General features: G+C 36.0%; 1 protein-coding gene across 2 annotated transcripts in view; it reads left to right on the top strand.

Annotated features, from left to right (window-relative positions):
• Positions 1–13,891, top strand: part of LOC107096195 (TBC1 domain family member 20-like) — a 15,336-nt gene extending 1,445 nt beyond the window's left edge. Inside the window, exons 2-10 of one of the 2 annotated variants that reach the window (XM_015392746.1) lie at positions 476–530; positions 830–960; positions 3,436–3,516; positions 4,235–4,421; positions 4,518–4,619; positions 7,013–7,154; positions 9,776–9,960; positions 11,916–12,025; positions 13,675–13,891. In XM_015392746.1, the coding sequence (XP_015248232.1) occupies positions 476–530; positions 830–960; positions 3,436–3,516; positions 4,235–4,421; positions 4,518–4,619; positions 7,013–7,154; positions 9,776–9,960; positions 11,916–12,025; positions 13,675–13,841 (1,160 nt within the window). In that variant the 3' untranslated portion in view covers positions 13,842–13,891. The remainder of the gene's footprint in view (positions 1–475; positions 531–829; positions 961–3,435; positions 3,517–4,234; positions 4,422–4,517; positions 4,620–7,012; positions 7,155–9,775; positions 9,961–11,915; positions 12,026–13,674) is intronic. The other variant, XM_015392748.1, reaches the window with a different exon arrangement.
• The last annotated feature ends 497 nt before the right edge of the window (positions 13,892–14,388 follow it).

Below are 14,388 nucleotides of genomic sequence, written 5' to 3'. Positions count from 1 at the left end.
TATATATCTATGTGTGTGTTTACGTTAGTCACACTCGAAAAACAGTTTTTAGGACAATTAAAAAACATTATTTTTTATTATTACTATTTTTAACATAAAAAAATTGTCAGTAGCGTATATTGGTTAGCATCAATTATTAGGTTCACTCAGTAAAGCTATTGTCAAATGTTGCAAATTATTCAACCAGCTTGTTGAAGTTGAACAAGGTAAAGGTTTGTGTTGTTCTTTGTAACTCAATCTGTGAATTATTTCAACATTTTGGTAAAAGTTAGTTTAGCTCTGTAAACTTGTGAGTAATACTAATGTAGCTTTCAGAATAGCTAAAGGTGGCTCAAATACAAACAGAGGAACTCAAACACAGTTTGGAAAACATGACTATGTTGTTTTTTTGTTTTTTTTGTTTCCTTGTGTTCGCTGTTGGTTATTTTTTCTAATATCTATTTCTCTAATAAAATCTCCTTCTGATTTCTTCCAGAATCGGACTGTGGAAGGAAGCATAAACTGACTGTCATTCATCAGGCTTTGATAAGGTTGTAATCAGATTACTGTATATTTTTTATGCAAAAACACACATTGAAATGTTGTTTAAATTGGTTTTAACTTAATTCTGTTAAACTTTTGAACTTCCCTGGTTTACTTTAGTTTGATGTTACAATCCTCCTTTGAAGCTCTCAAAAACTTTGTTCACGCCTGTACTGTGTGTTCTTATTTCTGTTTTCTGGAAAATACGAAAAAATGCCCCATTCTTTTAGTACAAAATGAATTTAATGAGGAATCTTACTTTACTTTAGAGAATTCCATATTGATCTTTTTGTTTCTGAATGGATAGAGATCCAGTGGACATTGAGACCCTGAGGAGAACTGCTGCCACTAAAGGAGGGCTACTGACTGATGAGCTAAGGAGAAAAGTGTGGCCTAAATTACTGAACATAAATGTGTACGACCTACCACACAAACCAGGTTAGTGTATATATATATAACTGCGTATATATATATACGTATATATACATATATTAACTGTATTAATGATAGTTACATTAATGTAATTTTTCAATCAACCACTACATAAATCAATGTAGAAAAACCTTATGGAGTGCTCTGCATTCATATCAGAAATCTAGAGAACTACAAACCTAAATGTATGCTATATCATTTGCTTGTATACCTATAAATAATGCATGTTTGTAAATTGGAAAGAAAGTATTACTTGCCTCAAACATTTTTAAGTCTGCAATGCAAATGTTTTTAGCCCCGTTTAATTTGATGCTCCTGAGGCGCATCAAAGTGTGTTCAGATGCGTATTCAATGGTAGAGAGCAGCTTTGCTATATTTGCTGTTATAAGTGGGTAAAAAGTACTTTTTATGCGAGAAAGTTCACCTAAAACATGTTCTTTGCAGTCAGTTCATCAAGATTATGATCCTGGCTTAAAATTTCTCTGTCGGAGCCTTTCAGACCCCCACATACCAGCGCTCTGGTTGGTTGATGTGGTGCATCGTGCGGCTAAAATAACATTTTTCCAACTCAAGCATTTGCTGCTTGTGAAGCGAGTCACACACCTCAGATGCTTAGAAGCTCATGAGGTGCTGCCTCAGATGCGTCAAGATGTGCTGCTCTAGAAGCACTACAGGAAATGTTGATGCCCGTCAACCATAGACTTTGCAGATAAAGCGGCTGCTTCTGCTGCTTAAAGTGTGTGTGGTGTGAACGTAGCATTAGCTAGAACATATAGCCAATGAGAGCATAAATTCATCACAATGATGTGGGGCGCACATGGCTCTCAGATCAGGTTGCTTCCTTCAGAATAACTTAATCCTGACTAGTTTTTGGGGCGACAGTGGCGTCGGATGTAGGAGTTTGCCCTGAAATCGAAGGATTGACGGTTCAAGCCACACCCCCGACTTTCAGTGTCGTTGTGTCCTTGAGCAAGACACTTCACCTGCATTGTCTACTGATGGTGGTCAGAGGGCCCGGTGACGCCAGTGTACGGCAGCCACGCTTCTGTCAGAGAGCCCCAGGGCAGCTGTGGCTACAATGTAGCTTGCCACCATCAGTGTGTGAGTGTGTGTGAATGACTGAATGTGTGTGTGAATGACTGAATGTAGTCTAAAGCGCTTTGGTCAAGTCTCCTGACTTGAAAAAGCGTATCTACCATTTAGTTTTTAGAGGCATGCTGATACACTCAGTCCAATTACAGTTTCATATCAATCCTACTGAAGGTGTTTAGGATATTTTGACTGGCGTGTTTTCATTTAATATTTTAGTCCAATATGCTCTTTATTCAGATCACTTATGTCCAAGCAGGCATAGCTAATGTATCCCGCCATGTAAGGACTTAGGAACCAGTTGTAACACAAACAAGAGATTGCCAAAGGATCCTATCACCTGAATGTGTAGTAACTGGCACTGAGGGAATGCACATGTTATGTTGGTAATACAAAGAGTTTGTTGCATATTTGCAACCATGAGTGTCAATGGGTTAATATCACCACTTTCACATTTTAATAAAAGAAACTGCCAACATTATTCAAATATGAAATGTAGCGTAGGTATAGCCCAGAGGAAGTTTAGCGAGAGGGTGAATGCAAATATCAATTAAGCAAGAAGCCCATTTAACAACAAGGAAATCATCATTAGTTGTTCAGATTCAATATGCATTTATTTATTAGATAAAATAGATAATAAAAAATGAAAATAGAATATATTGTACTGACCATAGATGCAGATTATTTATAAACACAATCTATCTTTGTGCAGGAAGTCTTTGTATCTCCATTTAGTATCAGCGACTGAGCCAAAAAAACGTCTAACAAAAGGGAATCTTAAAGGTAGATTGTCACTCGCTTAACCTGGCTGTAGACATTTTGCTCTGACCAATCAGAGGACAGGAAATGCTTACGTTCAGGTAGGCCCTCTAGCTGGCCCTGTGGGGCAAATCTGAAATCTGATTGGTTGTAGAAAACGTGCCTAACTAATATTAAGTTAACATCAACCAGCACTGCTGATTCTGAAACCCTGGGCAGATTTGATTGGTATAGCAAGACACTGTGGTTTAGATCTGAATGGACAAAAAATATAGCAATTAAAAACAAAAGACACACAGTAAATGTTGGGTCTAAGTTCACCTTCCACCATCACAGTCACAGTATACGTTCAGCCCAAGGCATAATGTAATGTAAATGTTTAGATCAAGAGTTAAGAATCCTTTTTTAAATGCTCTTAAGTTTGCAAAATAAAAAAAATAAAAACTAAGACAAAATCCCATGTCTCTAGATATCCCATGTCTATATATATATATATATATATATATATATATATATATATATATATATATATATATATATATATAAAAAAAATTCAGAAAAACCCATCAATTTCCAGAAGTTTCAATACTTTTGCAAGTTGCTATACTAATGTCGTCATTCTTTCTACTTCAGGTCGAGATGTGAGGGAGAACCACAAGGACTACAATCAAGTTGTCATGGATGTCAGAAGGTCCATGAAGCGATTCCCTAAAGGTGCCTTTATGTCTGTGTTTTCTCCACCCTGTAACTCACTGTGACATTTATCAGGCTTCACCCCCCTGTACCTGGCACAGCACTGAGTGTTATCTGATAAGGTTAAATAGTTCATTAGCAAAGGTAAAGCTCCACATAGGAAAACTTACACAATAGGGATTGTCTTCTCTTGACCAGGTCACCAAGGAAAACCAACTAAAGAAAGAGCTTACTAGCTATAATCACAAATACAGTACATGCAGCCTGTGTAATAATACAGCACAAATGTTTCTCTAAATGTATCTTTATCTTTAAAATCATTAAAAAGAGATATCCTTCTGAGCTCTTTCTAAATGTTGAATCAGAATCTTTCTAAATATTAAATCGGCTGCCTGTGAGATAACTTCATACAGTTGAAGTAGCTGTTTGACCTTATCAGTCACATTACTGTGGAGGAATGCTTTCCTGCCCTGTGACTTTTCCAAACCACTTCTATAATTACCCACTACTCTATAAAATAAATATGTTACTGCTGCTATTATAAATTGCTGGTGCCTGGTAGAGTTTTAGCTATTATTAGCCAATGAATTAATTAGAATGAATGAATGAGGGAACCTTCTGAGCAGTAAAGAACAGTATAATCTTTAAATGCTGTGAACTTAATTTAAAAAAAACAACAGAAAAAGGTACTTTGTTTCTTGCATCAGTGTTTTATGCTTCTTTCTTGTGCTTTCTGAAGGTATGCCAGCCGCAGAGAGAGCCGTGCTTCAGGAACAGCTGATTGACATCATCCTGGAGGTTCTGAAACGTAACCCTCAACTCCACTATTATCAGGGCTACCATGATGTGGCTGTGACTCTGCTGTTGGTGGTTGGGGAGCGGATGACCATTGCCTTGTTGGATAAATTGTCCAATGTCCATCTCAGGTTAGCTTATTTTTCACAGCCGCTGAATTAAAGGTTTGTACGTTAAAATATTTGAAAAAAGTTATTCAATCTGTTATGTTTTTTTTTTCCTTCTAGGGATTTCATGGATGCAACCATGGACAGCACCAAACACATACTGAACTACCTAATGCCCATATTGGAACAAGTTGATGTTGAACTGCATGACTTTATGAACAGGTATTGAAACAATGACAGGAAATATGAATTTTTTTTAGGATATACACAGTAAGAAATTGGGTGTTAATAATTCGGATTTATTTATTTAACTCTAAATGGAGTCTTTACCCTCTATGTTGAGTGTAAATCTGCACAAATGTTGGAGTTAACTATCAGTTTCAAATTTGAAGTGTAACTTTTACTCTATATAGTGTGGGTTACCCACCAGTCTCTTCTTGGCGGGTAACCGAGGTCTTCTTGATTTTGACTCTAATATGAGTAAAATTAACTCTGAAATAATCACTAGCTACAAAGTAAATTTTGCACTAATTTGGGGTGTAACCAAATGTTATCTGAAACAGAGTTATATTCAACTATATAGGTGTTAAAGTAACACTTGTTTTTTTTTTTTTTTTTTTACCTTGTAGGTGTCCACTAATGGGAGCCACAAAGTAGATTTTAGGAAATTTGTTTTGCAAAATTGATATAATTAAGAGCAGTTGTGTTCTTATTGGAAAATTTCCGAGATCAATGTGTGTTAATTGTTGCTGGCTACTTTACACCTCAGGCACACAGACAGAAATAGAAGAAACACTACGGCACTGCTTTAGATCAGGGTCCTCCATTTTTTTTTTTTATTCATAATTTTTTATGTTGGAGAGTCTAAGCAAGGACTCCCAATTGGGGGGACAAGAACAACTCCATAGTTATCCGATCTTAATATAAACCTTTTGGATGCGTGTAAAGACAGGTTTAAAAAGTTTAGTACTTTCGTTTTTATGTGTTTTTTTCCCCCGATTATTGTAGTGGTGCCAGTCGGGTATCTCTCATGACAAGTAGGATTTTTTTCTCTATTCTTACACAAGGACCATACACTTCAGTGTGTAGACCCTTAGGAACAATGAAACTTTTTTTCACACATAAAACCAACAACAGAAAATTAGGTTTCACAGTTCTTTTACTTGAAAACAAAAATAGCCGTCACAAAATAAACACAAACCCCTTCCCCACATAATAAATGTCCACTTTTTCTCCCAGGTAGACAGGCTCTGACATAAATTGTCCCACAGCAAGAACTGTGAATAAACAAAAAATAAGAACCCATATGCAATTTAAGTTCTACAATGCATGACAAAAATCCCAACACCACAAACAAACATATGCACAATAGTACTGAGCCCCTAAATGGACACTGAAGAGAAAAAAAAAAACTTTCTCGTTAGTTTAATGTGCACACCAGATAATTTCTCGGATGATTGCATGAGTTTTTCAGACATTGTTCATTAAAATGGACGTACATGGACTAATTAGGCTGTATTTCAGTTTGGGCTTCCATACAAAGACATTGCAGCATTGCTTGCAAGATGTCACCATTATGTTGTGTATGAACATCATTTGAAACGTATCCGGAAGCCCTGTGGTCTATTTTGGGGCAAGGGATACACCAACTTTGATTATGTTGTGGCATTAATTCAAACACACCTGTAAACGACTGGTCAACTGAAAAGAATATAGATGGATGTTTGCAATATGTCTGGAAAATTGATTAAATGTTTGTTTGTTTTGTTTTTTTCCCCCCTCCCTCTTCAGTTTCCCTATAGGGGCTCAGTAGAGTCAACTTACAGGCCAGGTGATGACATTTTTGCACATAGGCAGGAGCAGGAACAGGTTTTCTTTTGTTGGTTTCACTCGATGAATATATTTAGACTTTATTTTATCGTTTGACAGAGGAGCGCAATGAGTAAGTTAGCTTAACTTCATGTTTTAAGTAATGGTTAAACTTACAAGAAAATGTTTGAATCTGTGACGTCCTCAGCTTTTGGGGCATCCACTGTGACATGTCAGCACGACAGGAGCATACCAGTGGACTTTATTGTACAATAAATTATTATATAAATATATGTTTTAAGAATGAATCAACAGTTGATAAAAACCTTGATGATGCTCTGAGGCTCTTAAATTCTTACTTTTGAATATTTGAATTTTTACATGATGTAATACTTGATGAATGCATTTTAGCAGAATTCAAAATCTAAATTTTATTATAATCCAATGTGAATTATCCAGTCTTAAAAGGTTTTATCCTGACTATCTGTTGCTGTTTTGAAAAAAAAAAAAAACCCAAAACAATAATCATAATAATAATCAGCTGCTGCAAAAGAAGCTTCTATATCTTTTTAGCAGCTGCTGAAAGTTTTTCTGAATATTTTCTCTTTTAGAGACCCTCCATTATATAACTTCTCACAACTAACACCTAAGAAACTATTTAGTGGAACTTGGTTGATGTTTATCTTTTCTTTTTATTTTGTTTACCACATTTTTTTTAAGTTGAGAAAATACTATTCGTTATATATATATATTCTTGGATTGCATGTTTTCATGTCTTCTCTGTCTGTGTGCCCTTTCTGTTTCAGGGCAGAGGTAGGAACCATCTTCGCCCTCTCCTGGCTCATCACATGGTACGGCCACGTCCTCTCAGACTTTAAACACACTCTTAGGCTCTATGACTTCTTTCTGGCCTCCCATCCATTGATGCCCATCTACCTTGCTGCTACGGTAAGAAGCTTTTCACATGTGACCATGTCTACACAGACAGTGTGATACTTTCAGTGAAGAAACCACTCTTAAGTATTTTAACATGCTAATTATGTGACATGCATTGACCAGAGAAAGTACAGCAAAAGCGACAGGATTTAGCAGAACAGATATTTGGACTTTGCATGCCCTTTGTTAAAAGGAGGGATTTTGGTGTGTTTTGCGAAATAATTTACTTAGATATGTTCACTGTTTTGTTTTTTAAGGTTCTATTAGTTTTTGAAAATACTTATTTGATATTCTGTTAAGCAATGTTGCTGCTGTGGGTATTTTAGTATCCACTTGTCTCTGTGTTGGAGCTGAATAGAAGGAGGGCTCTGCTTGAAGTCTGGGCAACAAAGTAGCAATTTAATTTTTTCCCTCTGGGCCTGAGTTCAGGGCACAGCAGGAGGCTTGGATTGGAAATAAATGGGACAGTATTTATCCCAGAAAGAGATGAAATATGTTATATAAGTAAAGTTATTTGGAATAAAGCACGTTGGTTTTTTTCTTCCCCCAATAGTCATGAACACAGATGTAGCATGTTCATAAGAATTTTACCCTTTTGGATGAAGTGTTAGTGCACTAGATATAAAAATCTGATGCAGAAGTCGGTGTCCAGTGTACTAAAGCCACAGAATAATGTATAAGGAAAAAAAGATCTAATATGTTTATATAATGCAGCTCTATTTAAAATGTATTTACTAAAATCCAAAGGGTTTTATGGGAAGCAGACAGCTGTTCTGATTGATTACTTCTTTAACCCTTTATAGGGCACTCAGTGAAAGAGTGCACTGCAAATAACTGAAATCCAAGTCAATTTTTCCTAAAATAAGTGCATTTTTTTCTTGAATTGAGCAGGTAAGTGAGACAATTTGCCAATGGAACAAGAAATGTACATTTAAAATAAGGGGGAAAAAAATGCTGTCTCCTATTTCAGGTGCATAATATCAAATAATCTGATTTTAAGGATAAAAATGCTCCTTATTTACCTACTCAAATTAAGGGTATATACACTTGTTTTAAAACATTTCCACAAATTTTTAGATCATTCTTGTAGTGTGTTATTGGAATCCAGCGCAAGACCTCATTACCTTTGTAACATAAAAAAATATGGATATTTTGATGGCAAAAATGAATGTCAGGGTAATAACAAAAAACTCCAACTTGCCCGAATATATTAAGAAAAATAACAAAAGTGCTTCTATGAAAAATTCATGAAAAACACGCTGAGAGTGAAAGAAACACTTATTTTTTTCTGGTACAACATAACCTTAGAGGCTCATTAACTTTTTAACTTTTCAATTAGCTTTTTACCTTTTTTGTTTTCTTGACCTGTTAACTTTTTTTTCCAACTTAATTTACCGTAGGTAATATATCATTCAAGGACTTATCTAATTGGTCAAATGCCAAAATAAGATGTACAGCAATGTAGCAGTATCTTTGCTGAATGACTGGATATAGATCTTGTGCTTCTAGACCTCACTGAGGGACTGGGGGACTCCATTTTTAAGGAGTATGCAAGTGATCAAAAATGGTAGCTTGCCCTATAAAGGGTTAAACTGCAACATCGCCTCTAGAAATACAGCTAAAATATGTACATTTTTGTCAATTAATTGTCAAAAAAGATGATTTTTCATGGTCCAGTCTTGTACATTTCTAGCTTTTAGAATGACATGACATATTGGATTTTTTTCTCCTGTTTGCATTAATCCCAGATGAATGCAGCTAATATTTCCATGACCACTTGGCGGCACTACAGCTTAATATAGCGATATATTATCAGCTTACAGTTTTTTAACTTTTTCCCTGTTTCATTACAAAACAGATGATTGGTGCTCTTGTTTTTTTTCACATGGGTCTAACATTACATAGATATTTTCAACTAGAATATAGCATCCACTCTGGATATAGATTTAGGCAATTAATGTGAAAAATTATACATATTATAGTGCAGCACTACGCTGTTCCTTTAATTTGACCCTCGCTATTTGTGAAATGCAATAAAATCTCCTCATGTTTAGACTCGTGCACGGTAGTAAATATGGCGTATATGTTGGAAGATTAAAAAAAAGCTGACTAATTTTATGAGTGGAAGAGATTGCTTTGCAGAAAAGAATTCTTTAGGCTGCTTTAGTGAAACCTGCAAGTCTGCATCCTTGGTGTTATCAGTTTGTCCTCTTTGGTTTTTCTACCTTATTTTCAACCCATTGCTCACGATTTGTAAAGACTAAGAGAATAAAGTGTATAAAAGGACTTCCCATTTGTCATTTACTACATTTTAAAAAGCTTATTGACTTATTGTAGAGCTAATTTATATTTCCTTCCATGTGAGAAACTGAGCAGTGGTTAATGTTACTGTAAAAACTGAAAAAGACCTCACAAGCCAAAATCAGTTTAGCAACTCAGAGTTTACATTTTTAAAGAAAAATCTAATTTCATCAAATAAAAAAAACAGTATTATTAATGATGCCTAAATAAACATTTCAGATAAGGGGAAATAGTTTTCCTCAGTCTTTGAACTCTTATTCTGCTCTCATTCTGCTAAATAACTAGGAGGAAAAGTAGTGGTATTTTAAATCCTTTCCATTTCTCCTCCTCAGATCGTGTTACACAGAGAGAAGGAGGTAAAGCAAACAGAGTGCGACATGGCTATGGTGCACCACCTGCTCTCCCAAATCCCACAGAACCTCCCATATGAACTTCTTATTGGCCAGGCCCAGGACCTGTTCGAACAGTACCCTCCATCATTACTAGCCAAACGGGCTGCATTACAGTCTCGTAAGAGGTGAGGGGGCGACGGATAAAATTAAAGTGGTTAATATGGTTATATTACTCTAGTTCAGATCTTTGGCCCTGGTGTTTAAGCTACTTATTAGAAAAACCATTAACAGGCAGATCTGTGTTTATACTGGGTATTAGAATTTAATAGCTGCTTAATCGACCTGGAGCACACAGAAGTAAAGACTCCTCGAAATGACTCTGTTTATTTTCTCTGTAGTTTTTGATTACCTCTTTTACTTTCTGTCATATTCAGTTCCAGCTTATTACTGTGTATCAGTTATTCATTGTCCCTGCAAAACTTCAAGTTTGCTTTTGGTAGGCAAACAGTCTTTTGATTAAATAATCCACATTTCACCTTTGCATATAAAATATTTATTCATCCATCTTTTTTCCAACTGGCCACACAGTTATGTTTAGCTCTAATTAGGGATCCCTTTAAATTTTTCTGAACATTTTCTTAGTGCGAGACTTTCCCAAAAGCCCTTTTTCACATTCAGATAAAACGTTTTAATTCCACAAGAACTCACGTCACACATTAGTGCAGTGTATATAAAAAATATGATTCATGCCTGAATATAAATTTCTAGCAGATTTTGGGAAGCATCATTTTCTGTTTAGTTTTATGTTGATGTTTGTTTACTATCAAGGATCTCCCCACATTACAGAAAGAGTAATGAGATGAAGAGTGTCAAATTTTATGTTGTGATTTCACCGTCTTGTTTATTTTCTGTATTAAATGGTCCCAATTATCTTCCATTAGCAGAAATAATCAGAAGCAGAAGATTTTTTATTTTTTCATCTTCTAATATACTTCTGTGCTGACAGACTATCTGCATTATGCAGCATGAAATAACATAATGTTATTTTGGTATTCCTGCTGCATTGGCGTAAAACCTATAGCATATTTTTTTTTTTGCCTACTAATGTTTAATGGTTGCGGTCTCTTTCAGTTGCAGATTTTTTAGCCATGCTAAATTAATCAAACACTTAACATTATGGCTTAGCTGGTGTTCAAATTATAAATGCAACATAATGCAGAACGTTAAGTTTTATATTTGACAGAATGTATAATATTCAGCTCAAATTTCCATTGATTTTTGGTTTAAATTAACACGGTGATAAAACATTTTAAATGGATGTAGTATTTAAAAGAAACAGTAGAACAATAGTAAAGTGTTTACGACATATAAGTGTTTGACAGTTATTGTAGACGTACAAGTATAAAAAAAACTAGTCCTTTGATTACTTGGTTCAACGCAGCTTATTTTCAGTTTTTTCTTTCCATATAAGTTTGATCACAAAGATTAAAATTAATCACTTATGTTTGCTTTGGGTTGTTTGCGCAGTTCCATGTGTGTTCAGTTTTTATTTTTATTTTTTATAAATATCGCTATCGTCTAAACTGCTGTGTGTGAATTTAGACACATGAGGCGCATTTAGGGTTCTCTACTTCAGGAAGCACAGTGTAATTCTTTCAGTAACCAAAAGGGGGAGCTCCTAACTCAAACTCTGACTCCATCACCCAGATATGGCAGTAATTCATTGTGTTGGTCTACATGCTTTCTTTGCCCTTTTATTATTGAGGGGAAACCTTTTAGGCAGGCAGGGCCCGTCACTCCCTGTCTCTCCCCTGCTACGAGTGTGTTTCTGCATGTCAGCGTCCTTCGGTGTCGCCGGAAGTCATTGTTTAGGGCAAGAAGTGACACAAGACCTTGAGTGACACGCTGAAAGATATAAATGTTCCAAACATACATTAGCGTTCCACTGCCTAGAAGCACAGGGATAGTATTTCTCCCAAACACCCTCAACCCTCACTGCCTTACTTGTCTTTATCTATCACTTTATCCATCAGTCTATCTTCTCACCTCCCTAGGCTTTAGTTTTCTTCTATATTGATGGCTTACGCTCTCTTTCCATTCATCTTTCTCTCTCTCTCTCTCTCTTGATTTCTTGCATCAGCCTGTCCATAAGCAGCTTCCAGGCATTTCATCTCTCCACCCTCCACCAGAGGCCAGACTCTGTTCTCCAGCGCCTCACCAGGGCCCAGGACTCCACCACCTCCAGACATGGTAAAAATAGTTACTGTAATCTTATTACTGCTCTACACATAGAGAGCACTCACACGTTTCACACATACATGTGGAGTAAAGACGTATTGTTGATGCAAAGCCTTTGAAGGTTGCAAAAATGAATATTATCTGTGAAATTTCTGACTACAATCCTTCCAGAGATCTTAGCTTTGGGGGTTTTCCCACCTCAGTGATATAATTCTTCAAAACAAGGCAGCAGTAAACACTTTCCCCTCTGGCACAATCAATAACATGTAAACAAATGTTGTAGCACCCCCATCAGACCAATCAAGTGCAGATTTAAATATGCCAGAACAGAACAAAGAGATGCATTACTCCCGTGTGTTCTGTGGAGATCTGAACAGCAGCGTCTGACATGCTGTCAGTGATTTACACAGACTCTGAGATATTATGTGGCATCAGCTTTAGGGTGAACACTTTAATTATAAACCTGAGGAATATAATTCCCTGCAGTTGGAGCAAAATATAACCAGAAGGTAGAAAATCATGTTTTGCACATGGAAAATCTACTGAATAAATTAATTAAATTAATGCCAATATCTAATAGTTGAATGGAATACCTGTAATTACCTTCTTTTGAAATGTTTTGTTCCCTTGGTTTACATAAAAGTGCTTATATGAGCATAGATGTGCTGAAACCATATTTTAGTGCCTCAACAAACTCCAGTCTATAAAAATGAGAACGGTTTTCTGTTCTGAACGATAAACTACACAATAAGATATAATAAGAGCCACAGTGCAGATTCATGGGGTTAATTAGATTTCATGTTTTAGCCAAGCACGGTACGTACATTATTATTATTATTTTTTGATGACTTTAATTCTTGCGCTGTGATTAATTGCCGTATTGGTCTCTCTACACCTACTGTTTTGACTTTTCAGATAATCTTTTTTGTTTTTTTTTGCAGTCCAACCATATATTTAAAAGACACTATAGTTATTTGCTGAATTGATTTAAACTCTAATTAAAAATATTTAAAATAAATTTGTCTTTTACTGCATTAGCATAATCTCGCTAAATCATCTTGCAAGATGTGGAAAAATAAAACCTCTGCTTACCAGGCAGGTGATTAGAAGTGATACCAAGACGAACAATTTATAGGGACTTCTGTTTACATTTTTAACAGGACAAAAAGTAGTGGGAAAAGGTTTTGCATTTTAGCAACAACCTCTTTGCATACATTTTGTGTAGAATACTGCATATGTAAAAATCTGGAGTTATTAAACATGGCAGAGAATCAGTGATGCTTAGTGTAATTTTTTTTTTTCTCTTCCAAATCTCCTGGGAGCCTCTTTTTAGTCTGTGGCATCATCAGCTTTATGAAATACCCAGAAAATAATAAAAAAAAGCTGGTGGACTCCAAAATAAACCAGAAATATTGTGGATCAGAGACAATATTGCTTTAGTCCTTAGACCTAAATAATATAAAAGAGAAGAGAAAATTTCTCTGGATGATCAACAGTATAGTTGTCAAAAGTCTCCTCTGGATCTAGGTTTTCATGCTATAATAGAGATGAATTTATTTGAGGGTTTCATTTAAAGCAACTGTTTAAGCCTTCAACATGGTGACTCCTCCTGACCCCTGCATGTTTCTACCCCTTTTTATCCTTTGACTCCTGTAAAACAGGCCTGGAAGCCTCCTTGCCTGCAGCTCAAGGCCAGTTATGGAGGGAAGGGAACCGGATGATGAAGATGGCGGTGTGGGGGCTGTCTGCTACACTTGGAGCTGCAGTGTTCGCTGTGGCTCAGACCGCCATGGACTGGGGGCCTGACTTGATACTTCAGCTGTTCTAATGGTGCCGGTAGAAAAGACACACATTTGGAAACATAACCAAACCTAAACAGAAAAAAAAAAAGCTGACTGTGATGACAATGAGATCGCGTCGATTGAAGGAGGTGGTTTCTTGCTGCCAAACAGGATTTATTTTCCTTCTACAAGAAACATGAATGTGAGGATTACTGGTTAGGTTTTCTGTAAGAAAGCAGGATATTTTTGTCATTTCGCCATTGTGTCATAAATCAAATGTGGAGGAAATCTATAAACCAAAAAAATGTTATTGAAGCATGGATGAAGTAACAAAAAAGAAGTGACTATAAAGACTTACAAAAAAATCAAAGTGCTGCAAAAACATCTGAACATGCTGTAATATCTCACCATATTCTGCCTTTTCAGGCTTTTTCTTCATACTATGTTTTATCCGTTTCATTGATTAACTTGTTTTCTGTCTGTCACATCTGTTTTGTATGTTTCAGTGAAGAGTCTCAGTGCGCTCGTTGGATCCTCAGCTTTATATATCAAAAAGCCAAAAGTGCCCAAAGCCAGCACCATGACACACAAACA

The sequence above is a fragment of the Cyprinodon variegatus genome, unplaced genomic scaffold (genome assembly GCF_000732505.1).
Source record: "Cyprinodon variegatus isolate N-32 unplaced genomic scaffold, C_variegatus-1.0 Scaffold605, whole genome shotgun sequence".
NCBI lineage: Eukaryota > Metazoa > Chordata > Actinopteri > Cyprinodontiformes > Cyprinodontidae > Cyprinodon > Cyprinodon variegatus.
This window is presented reverse-complemented; position numbering and strand designations above follow the sequence as displayed.